General features: G+C 38.6%; 1 protein-coding gene across 1 annotated transcript in view; it reads right to left on the reverse strand.

Moving 5' to 3' along the window:
• Positions 1 to 12,118: 12,118 nt before the first annotated feature.
• Positions 12,119 to 24,222, reverse strand: part of LOC107319195 (transient receptor potential cation channel subfamily V member 6-like) — a 28,723-nt gene continuing 16,619 nt past the window's right edge. Inside the window, exons 8-15 of the mRNA XM_085523153.1 lie at positions 22,597 to 22,809; positions 22,304 to 22,390; positions 21,178 to 21,254; positions 19,983 to 20,148; positions 19,638 to 19,704; positions 18,701 to 18,969; positions 18,152 to 18,258; positions 12,119 to 16,226 (exon numbers count right to left, since the gene is read on the reverse strand). Coding sequence (XP_085379279.1) covers positions 15,953 to 16,226; positions 18,152 to 18,258; positions 18,701 to 18,969; positions 19,638 to 19,704; positions 19,983 to 20,148; positions 21,178 to 21,254; positions 22,304 to 22,390; positions 22,597 to 22,809 — 1,260 coding nt within the window. The 3' untranslated portion in view covers positions 12,119 to 15,952. The remainder of the gene's footprint in view (positions 16,227 to 18,151; positions 18,259 to 18,700; positions 18,970 to 19,637; positions 19,705 to 19,982; positions 20,149 to 21,177; positions 21,255 to 22,303; positions 22,391 to 22,596; positions 22,810 to 24,222) is intronic.

The raw sequence follows: 24,222 nt of genomic DNA on the forward strand, positions 1-24,222 counted from the left end.
AGAGGGAACTTCTCCTTTCAGTGGCAGCCAAAGCACAAGATGTCAGATACCATGACCACATAAATTCAACCTAACTGAACAGACATTTTCTAATTGGTTGATTTTCTTCCCTAGGACTCTGTCTAGGTGAAAGATTCCTGTAAATCTCTGTTATATTCTTATCCACAGTCAGAAGGAAGTACAACTGCTTTAAAAATCTGTTTCTCCACAAATATTTCAGCAGAAAGGAGACATAACAGAGAAGATAACAGAGGATGGGTGTGACATCAAATTTCTGGTTGCAAATGGGCTAAAGGTTAGAGTGTCTCCCTTAAGACTACAGATGACTAAAGATGGCAGATTACTATGGTCTCTGTTTCTGTTTCACTGAAAACTGGGACCTACTGAAGTCAAATCATCTATGTATTTCTGTTGCAGTGCATTTTAGTTAGTCCTCAGGAGAATTGCCCTCTGCAATGCCCATTTTAACAACCAACGATATATGAAAAGAACTGTCTCCACGATGCCTGAAGACAGTAATTATTTTTTGCCTACGGCAGAAAACATAAACACAAGGTGGGAACAGCAGACAAGACAAAAATCTGAAGTAAAAAGCAGTAAGGAATGGTAGCTCTTAGCCATAGCTTTTTCACTGCAATGGGTTGACTTCATCCAGGAACCTGGCCTGAACTCTTTCACCCTACAAACTGTGGCAAGAGCCAGTGGGGCAACCCATGATTCTCAGACAGGATCATCTCCACAGTTCTGTGCTCTTCCTCCCAAACTGTCACCTTCATCTCTTTCTCCTTCTAATGTAATGATCACCTTCAACTCTTCCTCCCTCTAATGAATGCCTGTAAACAGCATTTTCTCTCTCTGTTTCACCTGTAATAAACAACCTAAGAGGGAAGCAGGTACTTTTAAGGAAAAGGTCAAGACAGAAGATCAACAAAGAGTTACAACATTTAGCTAAAGGTAACTTTCAGAAAGAGCCTGCTGGAGAGTTGCTTAGTGAAAGAGCGCCCATTTCATTTCCTTTCTTTTTCTGTTACATTTTGTCCCTTATTTCAGAAGAAAGCTGAAGGTTTGCTTGAAGCTCTACTGCATTAAGTTTGAGGAAAACATTTTGTGTTGCTATCCATGATGAGCAAGTCCTGATGCATTTGTTTACAATCCAGTCCCTGGGGAATAACTATCTACACCTTTCACCTGCTCTAAGCCATTCTTTTTCTCCTTTTGCTGGTGATTAAACCAAAAACATATCAGCAAAGGAACTGCAAAGACTCATCTCCGTGAATTCCCTTTAATATAGACATCTGTTGCAACTATAAAGATATCTTTGTAGTCATTTTTTTCTTACATTATTTAACCAAAGGAGTATGAAAACTGAAGTGTGAGGATGAGATATGTAACGTCTCTTGCTAAATGAGTTAGGTAATTGATCTCTATGCAGCAAATGCTTAAGAGACCATTTGGCTGACTGATTTTCCTAAAGTTGATGGAGAAAATATATGGAATATTAAAACATTTTTAGTATTAAAACTTAGTGTTCTCAAAAGAAACTTTACAATTATTTGAGTTCAGAATGTCTTTTGTTATTAACATTTTTAATTAATCTTTTTTTCCTTCAGACTGTAGAGCATCTTTATACACTTGAAAACTTACTTTTATTTTTGGCAGCTATTTCTCATCTTAGAAAATTCAGCTTTGTAGCATTAAGTGATGCTATAGTGCATGCAACAAGCAACTTGACAAGATAATGTGAGTTCAGGAGGGCCTCTACGGACACATAGAAGCATCCTCATTTTTGCAGGTGTTACTGTTTGCATCTAGGACTTTAACAGTCCTGATGGGACAACAGAGCAGAACATAAGAAATCCAGGAGGTTCATGGAATGAATTGTTGATTTCCTCTTTAAAGTTATAGAAGAGACAACGAGGAAAGAGAGTGCTGTGCTGGATCTCATACCAACAATTAGAAACTTGTTGGAAATATGAATGTCAAATGTAACTGTCTTCAGTGACCATGAGATAGTGGAGATCAGGATCCTGAGGGCAGGGAAGTGTATGAAGAGTAAGACACAGTCCTGGGCTTTAGAGAAGCTGAATTTGATCTCTTCTGCCTTTGGAAGAGTCCTCTTGGATTAGGTCTTGGAGGAAACAGGCACAAGACAGCTTGTTAACATTCAAAGATTACTTCCTCTAAGCTCAAGAGTAGACCAACCCATAGGAAGTCAGTCAAATATGCCAGGAGACCTACATGGATGAAATCCTTGTGAAATTCAAACACAAAAAGGCCTTCTGTAGAATCATAGAATCACGAAACGGTTTGCTTCAGAAGGGACATTAATGATCATGTAGTTCCAATTCCCTTGCTATGAGCAGAGATAACTTCCACTAGATCAGATTGCCCAAAATCCCATCCATCCTGGTCCTGAAGATTTCCAGGGATAGGGCACAACAGCTTCTCTGGACAGTTTGTTCCAGTCTCTCAGTACTTCAGTAGTAAAGAATTTCTTCTTTATGTTTCATCCAAATCTACCTCTTTTAGTTTGAAAGCATTCCCCCTTGTCCTGACAAGAAGTCCATCCGTATCTTTCTTGTAGATCCCATTCAAGTACTGGAAAGTCACTGTAAGGGTGCCCTGGAGCCCTCAGTTCTGTCAGCCTCTCTCCATAGGAGAGCTGTTCAAGTCCTCTGATCATCTCCATGGCCATCCTCTGAACTTGCTCTAACAAATCCAAGTCTTTCATATGTTAAACACAGTATACCAGGTGAAGTCTTACAAGAGTGGAGTAGAAGGGGAGAATTACCTCCCTCAGCCTGCTAGCTCCACTTCTTTTGATGCAGCCCAGGCTATGATTAGCTCTGTGATCTGCAAGCTCATAGTCAGTTTTTAATCCACAAATTTTTTTTGTATCAACTGCAACACTTAGCTTAATGTCATCAGCAAACTTGCTTATATTAGGGAACGAGGCATGTCTTTTACATGATCTGATAGTGACAGGACAAGGGTAAATGGTTTTAAACTAAAAGAGGAGAGATTTAGATTAGATGTCAGAGGAAAATTTTTCACTGAGAGAGTGGTGAGGTGCTCGAACAGGCTGCCCAGAGAAGTTGTGGATGCCACATCCCTGCATGTTTATAGCCAGGTCAGATAGGGCCCTGGACAACCCGCTCTGGTGTCTGATTTAGTGGTTGGCAACCCTATCCAGGGTAGGGGCATCAGAACTAGATGATCTTTGAGATCCTTTAAAACCCAAGTCATTGTATGGTTGTATGATTCTAAGATTCTATGACTTAGCCTGATAGTTAAAGTAACATTTGTTTTCCATCCCTTAATATTTCCTTGTGATGAAATAATTCTAGATATCAGAACAATTACGTGTATGCATCTTACTCTTTCAGCAAATGACTGGAGAGGCCCACTTCATAATTCTTTGACTTTTGTACTCTTACCACTGGTTATTGCTGGAAGTCTTTGGCAATGAAGTAATTTCAACTACATCTACAATGTCAGTACCAAAGTTAAACAAGAATGAAGTTTGTCTTTGCAGTGTAATGAATCCAGATTACTGTTTCACAACCGGAAATATGAGAAGAGATAATTCCATGACAACCTTTCCTGGCATAGAAAAAATGTCACTATACTCCACAGATAACTTGTCTATGTCATTCAATTAGGCTTCTAACCTTTACTGTCATCTGCATGTTACTCCTGGATTGTTTATGTGGTTTTTCACCTAGATTCACAACATATTCACAACAGAATCAGGAGGTAATGGCCTTAAGTTGTGTCAGGAGAGATTCAGGTTGGATGCTGGGAAAAATTTCTTCTCAGAAAGAGTAGTGAGGTATTGGAAAAGGCAGCCTGAGGAAGCAGTAGAGTCACCATCCCTGGAGGTGTTCAATAAAACGATAGGCGTCACACTGAGTGAAGTGGTTTAGAGGGCATAGTGGTGTTGTGTTGACAGTTGGACTACATGATCTTAGTGGTCTCTTCCAACCTTAACAATTCTCTATCCAGATTTTGTGATTTCCCTCCCCCTTTCCCCAGGGTGTTTAAGATGTGTAGGCATGGCACCAAGGGATGTGGTTTAGTGAAAGGACTTGGTAGATCAGGTTGATGGTTGGACTTTGTGACCCTGAAGGTCTTTTCCAACCTAAACAATTCTATGAATCTAAAAGTTTCTTTCACTGCTTCATACAAATCAAGAGATTTAGTTGTGTCTTTTAATGGCACCAAAGAAGCCATTTCTTCAGTGACATTATATTCATTATGAATACCTCTAATGAAAATGGCACGTTGACCCATGTCAGTAGCATTAGTACTTTCACCTGTCGTCAAGGTGTTATGTTTGAAATTAGCAGTTTTACTCTTCTGTACTACTGTCTTACTACTACTGTCTACTCTCTTACTTTACTTCTGAAAGATTTTCCTATTTCTTCAGTTTATCTGGATACAGACTGGTGAGTTAAATTGATTTTAAAAAATCCATTTTTTTTGTCAGGACAAATTACATCAGCCACGCTTTCCGTACATTGCTTAATAAATTCATCAACAGAAAATGGTTTTGATTTTTTTCTTGCAATCAGATTTGCTACAACATAGGAGAGTCTGTTTGATTTGGGACTTTTAAAAAAGATTTTATTCAGATGAAAGACAATTTTTTCAGTTTTGCTATCCTGTGTTTATGAAGCATTCCTTGATATTCATTGAATTTGGCAGCATGTTTCTGCAGATAATGTATTTTCCAATTCTAGTGCTTGAAAACAGACACAGTTTCCTTACAAATTAAGCACAGTATCATATTATTTGTCTTGAAAGGTAAACACTCATCTGTCCATTTTCCTTTGAACATTCTTCCTTCATTCACAATTTTTCTTTTTTGGGGTTCTGTTTTCTTCTGAGATGGCATTAGCTAAGTTGAAATACTAGTATCAGCAATCATTGCATTTTACTAGCAAGCAGCACAAGCCAGGTGTAATACTCACAAATTTCAGTGTAACTGTGTGTGTGCAACAGGTGTGAGAGGAAGTCAACACTATAGTGCACCCTCCCTTTGCCTTGGTTTCATCCCAGACAATGCCAAGCACACACCAATGTTTGGTTGTTCCTGAGCAATGGGTTCAGGCCTGGGGTTGGGCCAGGCCACTTGGTGGGGAAGAACTGGTGCCATGATGATATGGGTCAGGATGAGTTGTGCTGTGCCACCTGTAGTCAGTCTGTGGGTTGGGCATTTCTGGGTTAATAATTTTAAGCCAGAAGAGAGTAGGTTTACACAAGACATAAGGAAGAAATTCTTTACTAAGACAATGGTTAGGTACTGGAACAGGTTGCCCAGAGAAGTTGTTTATGTCCCATCACTGGAAGTGTCCAAGGTCATGACTGACTCTGACCAGCCTGATTTAGTGCAAGTTGTCCCTGCCCAAAGCACAAAGTTTGGATGAGAAGGTTTTTAAATGTGCCTTCCAACCCAAATTATTATATGATTGTATGAATTCGGAAAGGTTGAATTGCATAATGTCCCTTAAGCTCAGTCAAGTTCAAGAATAAACTGTAGTTCCTGAGAAGACATATGCATTGTCTTATGTACAGATGCCTTGCAAAAGTTATAGTATGTACAGATAGTCATTTTATGGATTTCAGTAATCAGGATTATTTAGAGATAATCATTAGTAACTGTTTTGTAAATGGTTATCTCACTTTTCATCTTCATCCATTTCATTCTAACAATTTCATTATGAGATGAGAAAGGATGGGGTTCCTTTTTTCCCTGTTGCTGTGGAAAATAGTAAATTGTGCCTTCTCATGCATCTAGTCTTTTTAGAATTATTATGCACACTCAACATTATAGAAGGTGCAGTTTTGCTTCTCTTTGTTTCAGTTTTATTAATTATATTCCCTTGTTTTTATTGTGATCCCATATGAATATACTAGTATGTACACAATTTTGCACAGGGATCAGTGCATAAGTGAAGATGGCCCATAAATGTATGCAATTCTAGGCTTACTAGAAGGATACCTGGTCAAGGCCCTTTTCTAAGACAACAAGAGATAATAATAAAGGGGGGTAGTGATGGGAACCACATCTCATCAAGCTATGAGCAGGTGAAAAAGTAGAAATGTTTTTTCCAGCAGTGTTACCTGATTGAGGACTTGTAAGGTGGAAGATAATCACACGAAACAAACCTCTTGGTCATACTAATTGATGGGCTCACAAGCTACAGGTACCACCCTGAGGAAGGATTAACCTTGCAACCAGTAAGACTGTTCACAAACAGACCCTGGGCTGAGAGTGCTCTCGAAACTCCAGAGCTCTATGTATCTATGGGGAAGGGAGGTGATAAAGTGTGGGGAGAAAGAGAAGCAGGAGGGGATATAGGTAGCAAAGGATATAAAATGGAATAATTTCTGACTATACTATTCTATCGTTTTAGTCAGAAATTCTCTATTCTCCAGAGAATATATTTTCTAAAAATTGACATTCCTGATGTTTTCCAGTGACATAAATAGATACCCAAGTGTTCTTTAGCCAGAAAATGCTTTCTCACCATTCATATCTGTCCATGTTTAAATAGGTCACCTGTATTCTGTATTGTGAGGAGGTTGTTCTGACACCAGATCATTTGTTATGTATGGGTTTTTCTGTCACTAAGAGAAGCACCACTGTGGCTACATTTGTGTTTTCCTAAGAGAGTGCTCCTTGCATTCTTGTAGCACGCATTCTTGTAGCACCCAATTCACTGACTACAGGCACTGGAAAGCCCTTGAAACACTCTTTAAAAAACTCAGCAATCATACTTAGTTATGTTTGCTACAAATCAAATCTTCATAAAGAGAAAACGCTGAAGAAAGCCATAAATGGCAACTCCTGTATGGAGTGGCAAAGAGCAGGAAAGGCAATTCTAACTGAATTGAATTCTAATTTGAAAAACATTTCAAAATGTCCCATCTTTGCGCCTCACAGAAAAGGGAAGGAAAACATTTGTGCTTGTGAAAAGGTAGTGGCTAAAGATCTTAGCATGTCCTAATAGCCTGGACTGACCACATGTTTTCTTTCAGTTTGGATTCTATCAGAGCATGAGTCTGGGGAAACTGTTAGGCTATAATTCTGTCTGGGTTTGCCATATGCAAGCTAGTGAGCCACTGCTTCCAACAACCCCTCCCTAGTGAGATTAGTATTTATTAAAGGTCACATGTTTTTGAATTGTGATTGACATCCAGATATGTGTATGCAGCCTACCCACAGCGAGTGTTGACTGTTAACATAATGCCATGAAATTGACCTTTTGCACATTGACATTTATGATCCATTCCCGATCATTTCATATGTGGAGTATTATACAGTCTTGCCAATGGAAGTTGATGAGGCACATCCCAAATGTTGAGACATAAGAATGAGCACACAAGTGCCCTCAAAAATTTCAACTACGTCCCTGATGCATTGTATTAGAGCAAGCAAGCCTAGTCAAGGGTACTTTTCCTGGGAGATAAATCAAGCTAACCGTATTATGACATAGCCTTAAGAAGGAACTAACTCATACCTGAATCAATAAGGTTGTTTCTTGTCACTTGTAAATAATAATGTTTGGAAATAGCATACAGCATGCCCATCATGCCCATCAGCAGCTGCGATCTCTTTTCAGTGTAAAAACAAAGAAGACAGTATCTTAATTCAAAGCTCTTCTGCTTGCATCTGCATTGTTCCTATTCAAAATTATTCTTGCCGTTCCATCTTCCAGTTCAATAGCAAGACATCAAATTATATCCCATTTAGTCTTTTCATGTTTGAAATTTTGGCTTTTGTCACTTTTAGTTCAAGTCCTAGCATTTCCTATCCATGATCCATCATCATGTGCAACTAAAGCTTTATAGCAGAATTCTTCAGAAACCTAGGCAGAACACATATTTTATAAGCAATTTAAAAATATGATGCATATTTCTCATTCATTTCATGCAAAAAATTGCTTCAGAAATTGGACAGCTGTGATTCTTTTTTTCCTTTTCAAAGCCCTTCTCTAATGAGAGAGCAGAAACCATTTGAGGAGTTGAGAACATTTTTTGTAGAAGCAAAATGGTCCATTTCTCCAAACTCTTGACAATATGGTTAGCACAACCAATGATAAGGCAAACATCCATAATATGTAAGAGGGTTGTTCATGCATACCTCTTCTCCCTTCTCTCCTACACCTCTCTGGCCCTAGGATGTGAAGGCACTCAGGGAGATAAGGACATCAGTACTATCAAGACACAAGTGCTGTGTTACCCAGAGGGTGTTACCAATGGGGGATACCCATTCACAGGGTGATTAAGAACATCAGCATTATCAGTTCCCAGGTGCTGGGAATTGGGTGCAGGATATGGGGAAACCTGTCCTGGAAGAGGAAGGTATAGCAGCACAGTGAGCACTATCCATAAAATCAAGCAGCTACTTAGACCAGAACTGCTGCTGGATGGCAAAACCTGTGGCCACTGGTGCACAGAAACCCTTCTGTTAAGTGAGGTAAAAAAGAGCAGTAAGAGCAAGTATGGCTGCTTCCTCCAGCCACTCTGGCTCAGTGTTGTTTCTGTGCAGTCACTGGAGCCCAGTCCAGTGTTCAGGAAACCAGTGTGACAGCTCAGCCTGTGAGTAACGGCTGCTGCAGCTACAGCCAGTATCAAATTAGAGCACATATCCAAGTGACACACAGGCAATGTCAGGTCACCGACACAATCAGCCACAATGGCTGTCCTAGCCAAAGGCTGTCTTCAGCAACACTTTAACACAAGACTCACATAAAACATAGGCACAGATCAATGAGAACCTCTCATCCTCTCTGGCTGGCTGGAAGAGATAGAACTTCACTATTGAAGGCAGACACACAGCACCCTCTATGTCTGCAAGCACATTTCTAACTTCAAGTAGCACAGACACCCTGTCCAGCACCCCTGCCCAGATCCTGGGCCCTTTTAGCAGCTTCACAGGTCACCTACTCACTGGCTTGTCTAGCTCAAATACATGAACTCATCCCTCATTCACAAATCCCTCTGGGAATACCAACAAGGCCCCACCACCTGCAAGTCACCTCAACCTGAACTCAAAGTCTCCAGTGTTCACCATCTGTTCCAGCTTAAACTTTGCTAGTGAATACACATGTACAGCCCCCACTCACCAGACTGGGAAGATACAGACACTTCCCCCATTGCTCCCCACTACAGCAACCAGAACAGTGCACATAAGCTGTCACCCGCACCTTGCTCCAACCACCAGTGCAGAGCATTGCATGCACCTCATTGACACTAGTCCCCTGCCAGTTGCTGGTTTGGTAACACACATACCATTCTCAGCCTTATGACTGGGAGTAGAAGACACTCACTCCAGTAGCTGATGCTAGGGCCATTTCATCAGCCAACACCACAACCTGGGGGCTTATATCCCCAGTCTAACTCCAGAAGCACGCACCAAGTCCACTCACACCAATCCCCCCCAGTAACCAGAAATCTGTGCTCAGAATGCTATGGGGCTTTCTTTCAATTACTAAAACAAAGACCCCTATTTGCCCCAGTGGCTAGCACCACAGGCCTATACCCCAGTCTGACTCCAGTATCTGGCATCACATTCATTCACACTTGTTCATCAATAGTTGACAATATGGGCTCAGAGTACATGGGGCCCTTCCTAGGTCTAGAAATGGATCATAGAATCATGGAATGGCCTGGTTTGAAAAGGACCACAATGATCATCTCATTTCAACCCCCTACCATATGCAATGCTGCCAACCACCAGACCAGGCTGCCCAGAGCCACATCCAGTCTGACCCTGAACACCTCCAGGGATGAAGCATCCATGACTTCCCTGGGCAACCTGTTCCAGTGCGTCACCACCCTCTAAGTGAAAAACTTTCTCCTAATCTCTAATTTCAGGTGACCTTCACCTGCTCCCAAAGTGAACACCAAAGGTACATAAACCCTCAGCCTAACTCCAGTAGCTGACATTAAATTCACTTATGTTGCCTCTCACAGTAGCTAGCATTCATCACTTCAAATCATACACAGACTCTGTCATTCAAATTCCACCTCCCATAGCTCATTGTGAAACATACATCGCTCCCACCCCAAAGGCTAGGAGTACGGAACTCCACCGCACCCTTCTAACTCACTGCAGTAACTGACACCACAGGCCAGGGGCAACTACACCTCTGGTCTGACTCTAGTAGCTGGCATTCAGTTCATTCACACTGGGGGGACCCCAGGAGCTAGTACTCCAAGCTCAAATCTGCCCTTTCTGATCGAGGGGACTATGGCCCCTCTGACTATTGACATTAGGACTCCCACTCTACCAGTGGGACTACAGTCCATGGGTGCTTACAAACTTGGCCTGACTAGCTGCCTGTACATGTTGCACTCATAAAACACACTGATCCCACCAGTGGCTGGTGCTGAGATCACCACACTCTATCTACTAGGTGGCACTACAAGCAAGGGTGACTTTTTTCTACACGACTATAGTAGCTGACACTGAGAGATCTCTGACTCTTCAGCTTTTCCTTCTTCCTCCAGCTGGGCTAGAACTGATGCACAGAATGATTTTGACAAAACAAAACAAAACAAAACAAAAACCAAACCTGTCATTCTCTCTTTATTTCAGCAGTACTCTAGTTGATCGGGATGTGTTGCAAATACTGTTCTCCTAGGAACTTAAATTATCGTACACTAAAATTGTTAGATCAATTTAGAACTTCTATGTGGGTTTTTGTTTGTTTGTTTTAATCATTCATTCTGATATCATAGGCTGGTTAAGCTTCTTTCTGAGATGTGCCAGCTTGTTAAAGTTCTCATTTTTTTGGTTGTAATTAATTAACTGAAATGGTATTCTATTAATGAATAGGTATGTGTTTTATGAACAACTTTTTCATGTATGCACAGGGATAATGCAGAGCAGAGATAAAAAGTGAAGCAGAATTCACACAGCTTGCAATTGTCGACATATTATAAAACAAGAGCAAGACCAGAGGCTTATCGTAGGGTCTGTTTTAAAGACTCTTGATGATAGCATCACAGATTTCTTTTCTGAATTACATTGCAGACTTGCTCAAGGCAAACTCAAAGCTCTTGCCAGAGAGTTCTTTGTGCACAACTGAGAGTTTGATTAAGATGCCATCCTTCAGAAATTAAAACAACCTCTTTCTAATTATCAGTAGTAAATGGCCATCAGAATTAGCTATACCTATATGAACCAAGTATTTGATTGATTACTTTACTCCCATTTGGAGAGCTTTCCAAAAATCTGGCTAGGGTGTACTTTTAATTTATTCACTTATATACAACACATAAATAAGGATGGTTTGTTATTGTACTTACTATTGAAATCTGAGATGTAGCACACATGACTGGGACTAAAACTAGATACTGCAAACAAACAAAATAAAATACAATTACAAAGCATGGTTTTAATCTATCAGCAATTTTACTTGTATTTAGTAAAGAAGGAGGACCTTCTGTTTACAGCTGAGTATCTCAAGAGTATTGAATAGATTTCAGCAGGAGATTGTGGAAATTCATTTATCAGGATTTGCCCCATTAATTTTACTGGAAGTTTTGTTTTGTTTTGTTTTGTTTTTTCTGATGTGGTTTCTTAAAAAGGCAAGAGAAGATAAAGCCCTTAACCAAGCTAGTAGGAAAATCTTAGTAAATACTTTTAAGAAAAGTGGTAAACATCAAATGTAGGGAGATATGTAAGCAAAACTGGGTTGTCTGCATCTGTTTGGGTTTTGTTTGTTTGTTTGTTACTTTGCAAGTATATTACTGAGAAAACTCCCTATGTGCTTTTACTTCAAGCAGCTATAGCAAAGACTCACAGTGAGAATTATGTCATTTTAAAGATGTGAAGATTTAGCTTATTCTCCAAGGAGCTTCTGCTGTAGTTTTCACTAACCCCTCAGTGAGTAAAAAGAAAAGGGGGAAATGAGGGGATGCTGATAGTTCCTACTTTGCAATGAAAATCAGTATTTGGAACTCTATACAAAGATTGTATAGAGGAATTCCTGAAGTGGATTGTTGTGGATAAATAGATTTTATCAAAACAATTTAACCAAAGTGACCCAAATGTTTTGTCAGTTGATGTCCGCGACCATTTCTAGAGAAACAAACACAGAAATTATCACCTTATATTTATTTTAGACACAAAAGAGTAGACAAGACAGTTCATACATTTAAGTTTTTACTTTCAGCTAAATACTTCACATTTTACTACATGCAGCTGGGTAAAAGCATTTTTTCTTGATGCATTATCGTAAAATCAAAAGTTACTTCAGTGGCTTAGGAAGTATTTTGAGGGTAGCAGATTCAAGGAGGGCAGGAAGATTTGTTTTGAAATTACTGCAGCGTTGTTAGAAGAAGGGAGAGGAAAGACACATTGCAACAGCAAGAAGGAGCAATACTGCTTTAGAATTTTAGGATAAATCATGAAATACAAATCACTGAAGCAAATCCTAGAGCAGTATATTTGTGCAGATTGTTACATCAGAAATGCTTTACCTTTTGAGTTATCGCAAATATTGCTGTTTCCCATTCTGAGTCAGATTGCATTAAGCCAGCTGAAATGTTTGTCTGGTGCCTCCTGAGGTTCATGTGGGCACGGTAAATGTGTATATGGCTTAACTTACAAAACAAATTTAATATATTTATCTTTTGCTGGACCTGTTATTTCTGCTGATCATTATCACCTGATTTTTTTTCTATAACAGCTGATTCTCCAGACAAAAAAACAGTGTTTAGAATGTTCTGCAAAACTCCTCATGAAAAAAAAAAAAAAATACTAGGCAAAGTTGTCTGATTAACCAGCTACTTATAATAAAAGATTCTGCTCCCTTTTGTATTTTTTCCAATTTTAATTTATTTATTACCTTATTTAATATTCAAGTTACCCCAGGAAAGCGGAAGCCAAATTGCAATAGCTGTGATTCAGCTCTAGACTAGAGTAAGTAGACTTGGTCTACAACGATTTATAAAACATAATAAAAATTAGCACATTTTCTCTGCTTTTATTTACATAAGGCAACGTCAAGTACAGTAAATAAATTATGCAGATTTTTTAATGCATGGGTTCTGTGCAAAGATTCTGAAAGTCAACTCTTTTTTTTACAAAAAGACATTCAATTAAAATACCTTCAGCTGACTTTCTGTTGATTCATGTTTTTCTCTTTATGCAGAGCAGATTCAGAAATCTGTAAAGGCTTATCTCTGTTAACTGAGTTCCTTCCTGCCTCCTGCAATGTCAGTATGTTGTTTTGAGTTATGAGGTCAAATTCTTTATTATTGTTTACAGTGATGCAGAAAAAAACAAACTCAATCTCAGAGAAAGGGCTTACGCAGCTTACACATCTAACAGGACTTTTTGATTTACTACTATTATTAAAGAATCACAAAGAGAAGTTCTTGTGCAGAAATGGCCACATTCAGTTCCATCTTAATTGAATTTCTACAGGTTTTCAAGCTAATGACAAGACTGCAGCAGTAGAAGGGAAGACATCAGTTCTCTTTTTCCTGTTATTTCCCATTCAGTGTGAAAAAAAATGCATTTAAAACCATAGTGGCAACTCACACTTCTGGTTAATGTGCTATATTGTTCCCATCTCCTTGGACCACCAGTGCAAACCCCAAATATTTAGGGAAGAGGTGACAATACTTAGATGATCAAAACTTTCAATTCAACCAAACATAACAACTCAGAAGTATACAGTTGAATTACAGAGAGACAGTCTTCTGCCAGTCTTCTATTGGTGTATAACTACACATCCAAGTAGTAGAAGAAATACATTCAAATAAATACTTATTGTTGCAAATAACATGATGCTTAATACTGCACCTGCAGGAGAAAATGTGTAAGATGTTTGCAGTGATATTTCAATATAGTCAGAAAACCACTGTATCCAACTTTTTCACTGTCTGCTTTACTTATAGCAAGATGGTTTGGGTCAAAGCCTAGCACTAGATTACAATCCTTGGTTTCTTCAAAAACAAAATTTTTATCACTAGTCCTGTTGGAAAGGAAATGTTGAGACCATGTTCTCCTTTTCACACACTTCTGCTACTGGAATGAAACTCCACGCTCCTAAAAAAAACCCCTAAAACCCCTGAAATGACAATCTAATTCTCTGGGTATTTCTCAAGTTATCTTAAAGACACCCCAGGCAGATGACAAACTGACAGATTAAAGCATGTTTGTCTGGATGAATTAGTCATTCTATGGGTTAGTAATGATAGTTTGGGACTTTCTGAGGAGTTTCTGAATTGCCTTTTGAATAGTTCTTATTATTACTATTTTATTTTTTTTCAACATTTCCTCTCCATTTCAATCACTGCTACATTGAAATGCTACTAACCTTGATGGTTCAGTAGTAAAAATAAACACTACACTCCAGAACCCTACTCTTCCAAAGAAAGCACAAGACCAGCTTCAGCTCACTTGGGTGCTTAATAAATACCACACCACTAAAAAGCACCTAACCAGATTAGGACAGGACAAGGCAGAATAGAATGGGATGGAGGAGGGAAGGGAAGGAAAGAAGAGAGAAAAGAGACGAGAGGAAAAGGAGAGGGAGAGGAGAGGAAGAGGAAGAGTTCTGTTGGTAGAAGCCCTCAAAGATAACCTTATTATATCCTCTCAATAGGAAAAAAGTTCCCACTTCAGATCCTTCAGATTCTCCCAGGAATAGAAATCACTTCTTTTAAAAAGCCATACAGCTTAAAGTGCATTCATATGACAAAAATAAATAAATAAAATTAAAAACAAACAAACAAACAAACAGAACAGTCCTGATAAAACAGAAATGTTGAAAATGCAGCTAATAGAATTTGCCATTCTTCAGAGGACAAAATATGCCAGGCCTTGAATGCCAATTGAAAGGTTAAAGGTCTTTAAATCAACATAGTATCAGCAACTACCTTCATTCCTGAGCTTGGTTATAAGGTCTGGCTGGATTTTATTTTCAGTTCTGTGCCAAATCATAAAACAGTACTTCAGTCAGCTGTATCAGCTATTAGAGCACTGGGATACTGTGAGAGGGAGCAATTATCCAAGAACTGCTGAAAAAGTAATGCTTCCTATTTTGTTATGTTGTCTCACTACATCAGAAGCAGATGCTGGTGGTGTGGCTGAAAAGGCTGAACCTTCCCACCAACAAACCATCGCATTTTGTTGCCATGTAACAGGTGGCAGCAGAGGGGCAGTCTAACAAAAGGACATCTGACACGGAAGTGTGTAGGAAGCAAAGGTGAGGAAATGAATTCTTCCATGTGGAAATGATTGCACACACTGACATTCATCTATGTTTGCTGAACAATTATGGAAAGCAAACAGTGGATGTGAGCACACTGAGGTGACGAATCATGCGTTTCAGAGTGGTGACAGTGACAGCTGATCATTTCCACTAGTGCAGACTTTTACAAGCATGACATGCAGGCTTTTGTTCATGACTGGCAGAAATGCAAAGCTAACGGTGGTGGCTATTTTGAAAAACTGTTTTGTAGCTGAGAATTTGCTCTATCAAACAATGTTATTATGGTCCTTGTATCTGTTATATTTTTCATGGAAATAAACAGGATGCATTATTTTTGAAGTGACCCGCATATATGTTACCCTCTGGGAGAGGTCTTACTGACTGCCTCCTAGTAAATCTTTGAAATTCCAGTGCTGGCTTCTATTTCTCACTTCTGTGGGAGTTTAAAAGCATTACAAACTATCACAAGCCTTAGCTCCACAAGCCAACTACCTTGGCACAAATAGTAATATAGCAGCAGGGACACCTAAAAGGTAAGAGAAAAAGACTGAATCTATGTATCATAGCATAGATGCCATGAACAATCTGTGATGTGCTCGCAGAGCTCTTCAAGGCTGTTGAATCTGTATCATGCCAGAGTGTGTATGAACAGTTGGAGGAAACAACTGCTGTGGCAATTGCAATCCATGTTGTGGAATGAATGAAGAACTTTAGACATTATAGACTTCTTCTTCCATGGCATGATTGATCTCTCCATGAAGTTGGTGGAAAGTATTGCGCCTCAGGATATCCCAGCCACTCTGAGAATTAGTCCTAGACGTGCCTCTTGACAATGATGGATCGGACAGGTCCTTCTTGTACAGGCTGTTCCTATCAACTTCCAGCTTTTCCTGACTTTTGTCACAGTTATCCCTGTCGTGAGTCTTAAATGCTTCTGTGTATCGCATCATCCTGTGTTTGTTGGGATCAATCCTGTCTTCTATTCTGTAGGAGGATTAAAAAAACAAACTACATGAAATAGAATTTTGCCAGTTTATACACAAAATAAAAGGATAGATCACTCCCAAATACATGCCTAAAGACTCATCCATTCCACAAAGCCCTATGCAGAAACAGGAAACTGATTAATAGGCATGGTTCTTTTGTTTATTATCCATCTCTAACATATGCTCTCACAAAAGTAGCCTCACCAACTCAGCTGCTAGTACAATTATCTCCTTTCTAGGCTTTCACTCCTAATACTGACTTCAGTCCATAACTTTTTTTCCCTGGCCATGATTTGCCTTTTCTGTTTTGCCAGTTGTAAATGACTGGCAATTCCACATCATTTAACTCTAGCTCCAGATCCTTTTCATATCCACATATATTTATCTGTTTCCTTCCTTGCTGTCTCTCCTCCTTCGATACTCCATGGTTGTCAGTGTCAGGATGTCATTTAACTTTTGCTTAAATTTGGTTTATCTTGTCCACTTTCATCAACCGTTCTCTGCTTCACTTATATACTGGAAATACTGGAAATACTGTCCCATACTATATACAACAAACATACTTGTAATTTGAAAGAACTTCTCATATGCTCCCAATGTAGTGCCTCCCATTTGTTTCCATGGAAATGGCAACAAAGAGCACAGTAACACTACTAATACAGCAAATTCTAGCTACAAAATGCTATTTTTAAAAATAGCCTGCACCAGCAGAGGTGACCCACTGTTTCACAGCTTCTGCAATGGTATACTTGCTGAAATGTGCTATCCACCATCTTACATCCACTGTTTAGTCTCAATAAGTGTTCAGCAAGAATCAGTGAATACCAATGTGCACAACTGTTTCTATGTGCAGGAATGCAGTGGCACACCTTTGCTTTCTATGCAATTCCATGTCAGATGTCATTTTGTCAGACTGCCTCTCTGCTGCCATCTGTCACACAACAGCAAAATGTTAACAGAATATTAGTGGGAATCAACATTTGCCTCTGACACTGCAAGGTAACATTAAAAAAGAAAAAAAAAAAGAGGCATTACTTTCAGAGCATTCTTCACAGATCACATCAACACTATTTTCTCTTTGTATCCAATGAAGAATTTCTGCTGGGATACTGATTTTTCAAAGTTATGTTTCACACCTTGTTCTGAAGTCACTGTTCTTTATTAACACTTATATCTGTCTGTTCTAATGGGAAACCTGAAAAGGCCTGAAAAGGTGAGGCTCACTTCTCCCTAAAACCAAACAGCCACCACTCTCCCTTCTGATTTTATCAGCAAAAAATAAAGCAGTAAGACAGAGCATATGTCCAAATATGGTTTATTCTTTTCTCACCCTGGCAGAAATGTCTATTAATATTAGGATTATTTTGTTACTTAAACTACAGACAGTTTGTTATTTCAGGGCTTAAATGGAAGTCCCAGACCTGAGACTTTGTTACTAGATGCAGACCTTGCAAATTATAAAATATAGTTGCTATATTTACACCAAAAAGAAAGCTTATCTTTAATTATTCCTGTCTTATTTTGAATCATCTCAAGCACAGTTCATTACTGCTGAACATCTCATTGACTGCTTTTGCCTCTGCTATTTCAAGCATCCAGTGCTCAGTCAACCAAGCACAGCAGTGAAGTTTTGTCATCATTATAAGGAGTCTGAAAAAAAATAAAACTATGCCTTATAATCCATGCAATTTCTGGGATCTTGCTTCTGGAAATAATGGAAAAGAAAGCATCAACTGATGAGAAAAATTCAGTAGCAGAACTATCTGCACAGAACAGTGTTTGTCACTCATAAATATCAAACAGAGTAGGATCTTTATTCTGGAAAGGACTGCAAACACTCCTCTCTATGCGATTAGAATGACTCTGATCCATACATTTGGATGTTTCTTCTAGGATCTTTACTTGCACTGGAAGAGAACTCACCTGAGATACCATCGGTCCCCCAGTCCGTACTCCCGTCCACAGATCCCAGAGCGAGGCCAGAGACACCGTGGCAGCTTTCGTTCCAGCATGACAGTAGTAGCAACAATCTTTAAAATTAAAACAACAAATAGACAGATAGATAGATAGATAGATAGATAGACAGATAGATAGATAGATAGATAGATAGATAGATAGATAGATAGATAGATAAAACAAAGAACTCAGTTGAGTTAGAAAAAAATCACTCTCTTTTTCAAAATTACCAGTCTCGTGAGCACTCATCAGCTCCATGCATAATGAAAGAAAAACACACAGCCAGTACTCAGTTTATTATAAAGCAAATCACAGTTGTAGTTCTAACTGTACTATGATTGCCAGCGGTGCTCTTCAAACAATGTTAAACTTGTTTCTTTCTATACCTAATAGACATGACTAAGATAAGACTTTATAGTGCATAGAAAGCAAAATAAGTAACTGCATTGGCTAACACATTTTTCCTGGACAATTTTTCCTTACTTTTACTCAAAGAGAAAACCCTACCCAGATTACCTGGGCTCTCCAGAGTTCATCCCGTTCATGGGCCACTCTCCAGTGGGTGTCACCCATCATAGCAATTAGCAAATTGAGCATAAGGAGGGTGGCAATGATGGCAAAGGCAAAGTATACCACACTGTACATGAAAGGCAGGTCCACATCATAGTTTGCAGGGCCATCAATGATAGTGAGAAACAACTCAAAGGTGGTGAACAAGGACATGGGATAGTTGTAAAACTGCCCAAGGTTTTCAGGGTTCTCTGTCTGGAAGATGATGTAAAAAGCTAAAGGAGAGCAACAGGGAAAAAAAAAAGATATTTTAAAAATGGGAATCATAATCCAAGAGCACCAAAAGGGTCTTGTTAAGCAAAGCTGACAATATAAGGTAGTCTGGGAAGGAGTTACATTTAGGTAATGCCTCCCATATTGGTCCATAATGTCAGAGGCAGATGCTGGTGGTACGATGGCAGATGCTTAACCTTTCCACCAATATTCTACCACAAAGGCAGTCTGACAAAATGGCATCTGACATAGAAGTGCACATGAAGCAAAGGTGTGTCATTGAATTCCTCCATTAAGAAAAAAGGGCACCTACTGACAGTCATCAAATTGGTCTACAAATGGAAATTTTTTTCTTCTTCATCGAAAGAATAAAGCTAAATACAAATACCATAAATGCAATATGCTTTTAAACTTTTGACGTACATATACATGGATTTATCTGGATTGTCCTAATTTCAATTATCCTAGAAGGAGCAAGAGTTGAAAACTAAGCTAATCAGAACATAAATCAGTGCAATGAAAGTCTCTATACTCAAAGAAATAGAAAACACACAATATTACCACTTCTATTCAGAGTGTGATGTGAGAGTAATCTGAAACCCAAAACACCTAACTCATATCAAAGGAGCTGGCAAAGTAACGTAACACCATTTTCCTTTTCTAGACTTACCTGATGCAAAGCCTAGTATCACCACAGCCATGAGCCAGCAAAAGCGCATAAGATCTCCAAATATCATCTGCAGAGCAAAGACAGAGCCACTGTAAGGCCCAACTGTACCACCAAGCCACCATGCAACTCTTGTAAATCATTTCCAGATTCTAACATCAAAAGTGGATGAAAGGAAGCTTCTGCATGAAAGAGAGAACATGAAAGTCCCAGACCATTCAGACAGGAGCCTGTCCATTTGCCACTAATGCAAGTCCAGAGGGAGAAAAAGAATTCTTTCAGTTCTCCCTGTGCAAAGAGGTGTCACAATGTGTGCAACAAGCTCCGTTGTGTTTTTTTTCCTTATACCTTCTGGATCATGATGGTGAAGGGCCCAAGCATCTGGAAGCCTCGTGCAAAGTACATGACATTGCACCATCCTAGTACCAGGGCAAAGGACATGGGCACCACCTCACCAGTAGTGCTGGTAAGACGCATCACCATGGTTACCAGAATCATGCAAGCATATGTGATACTGCAAAGGAAGAAGAGACAGTAAAAAAAAAAAAAAAAAAAAAGAAGTTCAGTAAAGAAATCTTACCCTCCTTTTCCTTTTCTTGACAAAAATTTCAAGACAGGCACATACAGCCACCAGCTCATAGGCAGAGACCAATCAGCATTCTCAGCTCTAGCTGTCCATTTGCCTGGTTTCTTAAGCACCACTTGGGCCAATAAGAGAAAGAAATCAACAGTAGGAATGCCCTAAGGCAGGCACATCCAACTCATAGCCCACAGGCTGGATGTGGCCCAAGACAGCTAGTAATGTGACCCTACAAGATCATAAACTTTTAACATCATTATTTGATTTTTAGCAGTATTTTTCATCAGTTGATTACAAATAGTTTGAGAGCAGACTGTCCAGGCTATAACAGTACATTGTGGAGGGGAGGGCACGGTACAGTGCTAACTCTGCCTCTTGCACCCACTCAAGACACATTAAAACCTGTGTGTATTGCACATTACATGTACATGTGCCAGTTGATGAGTAAAACATGGTAATTACTGATAATAATATTTCAACTTACTTACAGTGAGTGTGCCCAAGAGGACTTGTGCTTTTTGTTATTAAGTAGACATGTAAGTTTTCTTATTTAATTATTAAACTCCAGCTTGTGTTATTTCTTAAAATAATTTAATAAGTTAACAAATTCACTGTGAAAGAAATACAATTTATTTTTTTTAAGATTTTGACTATCTCAAAAAGTTCACAAAAGTATAAAGTAGTTTGCAATATATCTTTAATTAGCTTTACGATATGCACTTGATGTTTCTGCTATTCTGTTTCTACCTTGTTACTTACATACATTAACTCTATTTTGTATGCAGAAAAGACAACTCCTCTTTACTCAGTGTGGCCAAGGCAAGCCAAAAGGTCAGACAACCATGCTCTAAAGGAACAGAAAAGGTGACTCATCCAGCAAAAGATAAGGCTGAATGGAGGGAGGATTTGCAGGAGGAAATGAGAGATCACACACTTATTAAACTTAAAAAGTGGTGTACTTACACAATTATGTGGAAAGGTCCTCCTAAGATGGTTTGTCCAAAGTATTTTGCTGCTCCAACTCTAAGGATATCCGGGATCTAAGAATGAAATTCTATTGACTTCAGGACTTAGATTTCACTATTAAATATAATTTTACTTTAAAAACAGAATGAATGAAACAGGCAGATTGAGAAATGTTGTTATGAAGCAAGGAGACTCTGCAACACAGAGCCATGATCCTGAAGCTACTGTAGACTACTGAGCAGAGACTAGACAAATAGCTGAGCTTCAGAAAAGGCATAAAAAAGAACTTCTCAGGGATTCAGAGGAGCTTGTTATAATTCATACTGCCTTTGCTAGCTGTACCAGAGACCCAGAGTCCTGACCAAAAATAGGAAGAAGCACCTGTTCTTCTGGGACACGTATGAGGAGAGATAAATCCTCTTTCTTTTTTCTCTTTCCTTTCTCTATCTTCCTTTTGTTTTGTAATGGGGTTTGAAAGCTCAGTATTACTTCAGTTGCCATTGGGATCAGCATTTGAGTTTTCTCTATATAAAAATTTTGATCTGCTACTTCATGCTATAATGACATCATATGTGTGTATGTGTTTAGTTTAGAGAACATCAGCTCTTATCTAATTTTAAAATTAAAATTCTAAAATTCATGATCAGGAAATCACCTAGAGATACCAACTGCAGAACTCTGGTTGTGTAACACTGCTTTTATAGGTCCACATAGTTTATGCTCTCCAATTAAACATAAACTTTCCTGTAAAAGCACAGGAGTCATTTTACCCATCTCCCCTAAATACATCAGTATAGAAAAACTCTTATAATCTCACATAACAGTTGGATTCAGTTGGAACAACAGATGATGCTAACAGGAAATCTAGCATTACCCTGCAGATAGTATTCAGTAGTGATCAGTCCATCTAATTCTTCAGTACCTAGAGTCTTACTAGTAAGCTATCAGAGTATCTGTTTCATCCAATAAATACTGTTAACAGTGTCAACTGCAACAGATGCATATTGAAGCATTTAGACACAGCAGATAGCCCTTAAGTTGTGCGCACAAACTCATTTTTGTGCACAAAATAAAATCACGTCTTGATTCAGTTCAAAACTCAAGAGCTCACAGTTTCTCTTACCTCAAGGATCAAAATTACTACAGCTCCAATAACTGTGATCAGCTCCCCCACCAGCCTCAACTCATCCTCATATGTTACATAAGATTCCTGAAAGGAAAAAAAAAAAAAAAAAAAGGAATGAAAAGAAATTAAAACAGAAGAAGGCCCACTGTTACCGTAACAAACAGGACAAGGCCTGACAAGGCCACAGGAATTATCCCAGCCCAAACAACAGAGAACAGCTCATGCTAAGTAGGTGACACAAAAAGTGCCCAGTTTTGCCTGTGGAACTGTAATTCCTACTGACTCAGTACCTGCAGCATTTTCTGGACATAGACTGTATTGTCTCTACTGCTTGTTTTATTGCCTGTTCGAGGTTTCAGTGGCCGGTAGACACAGCACATCGTGAAGCAGACCATGTAGAGTACATAGAATAAAGCCAGGAAGCAGAAATAGGGCCGTCCATACATATTCCACTTCAGGCTCACCAGCTCCTTCACAGGTGTTAAATCTAAGATCTGGCGTGCCTGAGAAAGATAGAGAGAAGGGAATTTGTTTATAAACATCAATAATACTGTTTTCCTGGAGAATGTTAACAAACTGCTCTCACATTATTCAGCATTAGGAAGCCAATTTGATTTTGAAAAATAAGAATGATCAAGGGATTTTGGATTTGCTCAGTTTGCTAGTAAAGCCTTGGAAAAAGCAAACATACACATAGAGAACAGCTTTTGAGAACCAGTGGTGTACACAGGAAAAGTATATTAGACACAAGTTTTCTATCTCTGTCGCTTGGATCCATACAAGCATTTGATACAGACCTAAGGGCTAAATTTACAGCTCTAGAAAGTTCACCAAGTCTGTGAATACAAAAATATTTCAATTTGTGAACTTTTTTATTGTAACTGGAAAACTTTTCATAGAATATTTTAAGTAAGGAAGTACAATGTAGGACTGACAAATACACTCCTCTGTTTTAAATATACATAATTATTAGAATATGTTATTGTATTTTCAGTTTGTAAGCAATCTTGTGGAATTTTTTCTTTTTTTTCCCCCAAATTGGAGCTTTTCATTTTTATATTTAAATTAATACTGGTTTCAACTGCTATTTCTATCAATTTCAGTGCAATTGTGGAAGCTTTATCTTCAGGAAACAGATCAAAACACCCACAAGATCATTTGCTCTCTTTAAAAAACTGATATTACCTAGGCAACCAAGAGGACTTTGGAAAGATTTCCAAAGTTTTTTTTACTTCTGTTTAAATGCAGATTCTTAATGGCCTGCATGTTCAAGATTTCATCATTAAGCTATGATGATAAACACTACAGTACACCCCCACTGAGACATACTGTTATAGCAAACAAACAAGCAAACAAACAAACAAAGCTCTTCCAACTTAATTCCTCTTTGTTGTTTAGAATATACTCAAAGCCTTGGCCTTTTATTTCAACATAACTGTGGTGCAGCTCAAGTATGTCTAAAAGACCACATTTTTTCAAGGAATAAACAGAACCTTCAATGAGCATCTTTCATGATAGAAAGAAACAGCACTACTGAATACACTGGCATTATTTATATATATATAAATAAATATACATATATATATATATATATATATAGTCAAAGATCTGCATATATTCTTAGAAACTGTGCAGATGAGAATTTCTAGACAAAGAAAATGCTTCATCAAAAAGGTTAAGAGTATAGTTATAGTTTTAGAAGTGACAAAGAACCTTTATAAAAAGCTACTGCTGTAGAATTATGCGCATTGGAAGGAGGGATGTATCTTCTCTTATCATGCACTTCAATTTACAAAATGAACAGGAATATTCCAGAAATTTTCTTAACTGTCTTCATGGCTGCTCTGGTTGATTTACACACATGCACATAAAAAGAAAAGAAAATATTGGGAGATGTTATGAAAAAAGTCAACATC

Source organism: Coturnix japonica, chromosome 1 (genome assembly GCF_054131305.1).
Source record: "Coturnix japonica strain WE chromosome 1, WE-NBRP24, whole genome shotgun sequence".
In the NCBI taxonomy this organism is placed as follows: Eukaryota; Metazoa; Chordata; class Aves; order Galliformes; family Phasianidae; genus Coturnix; species Coturnix japonica.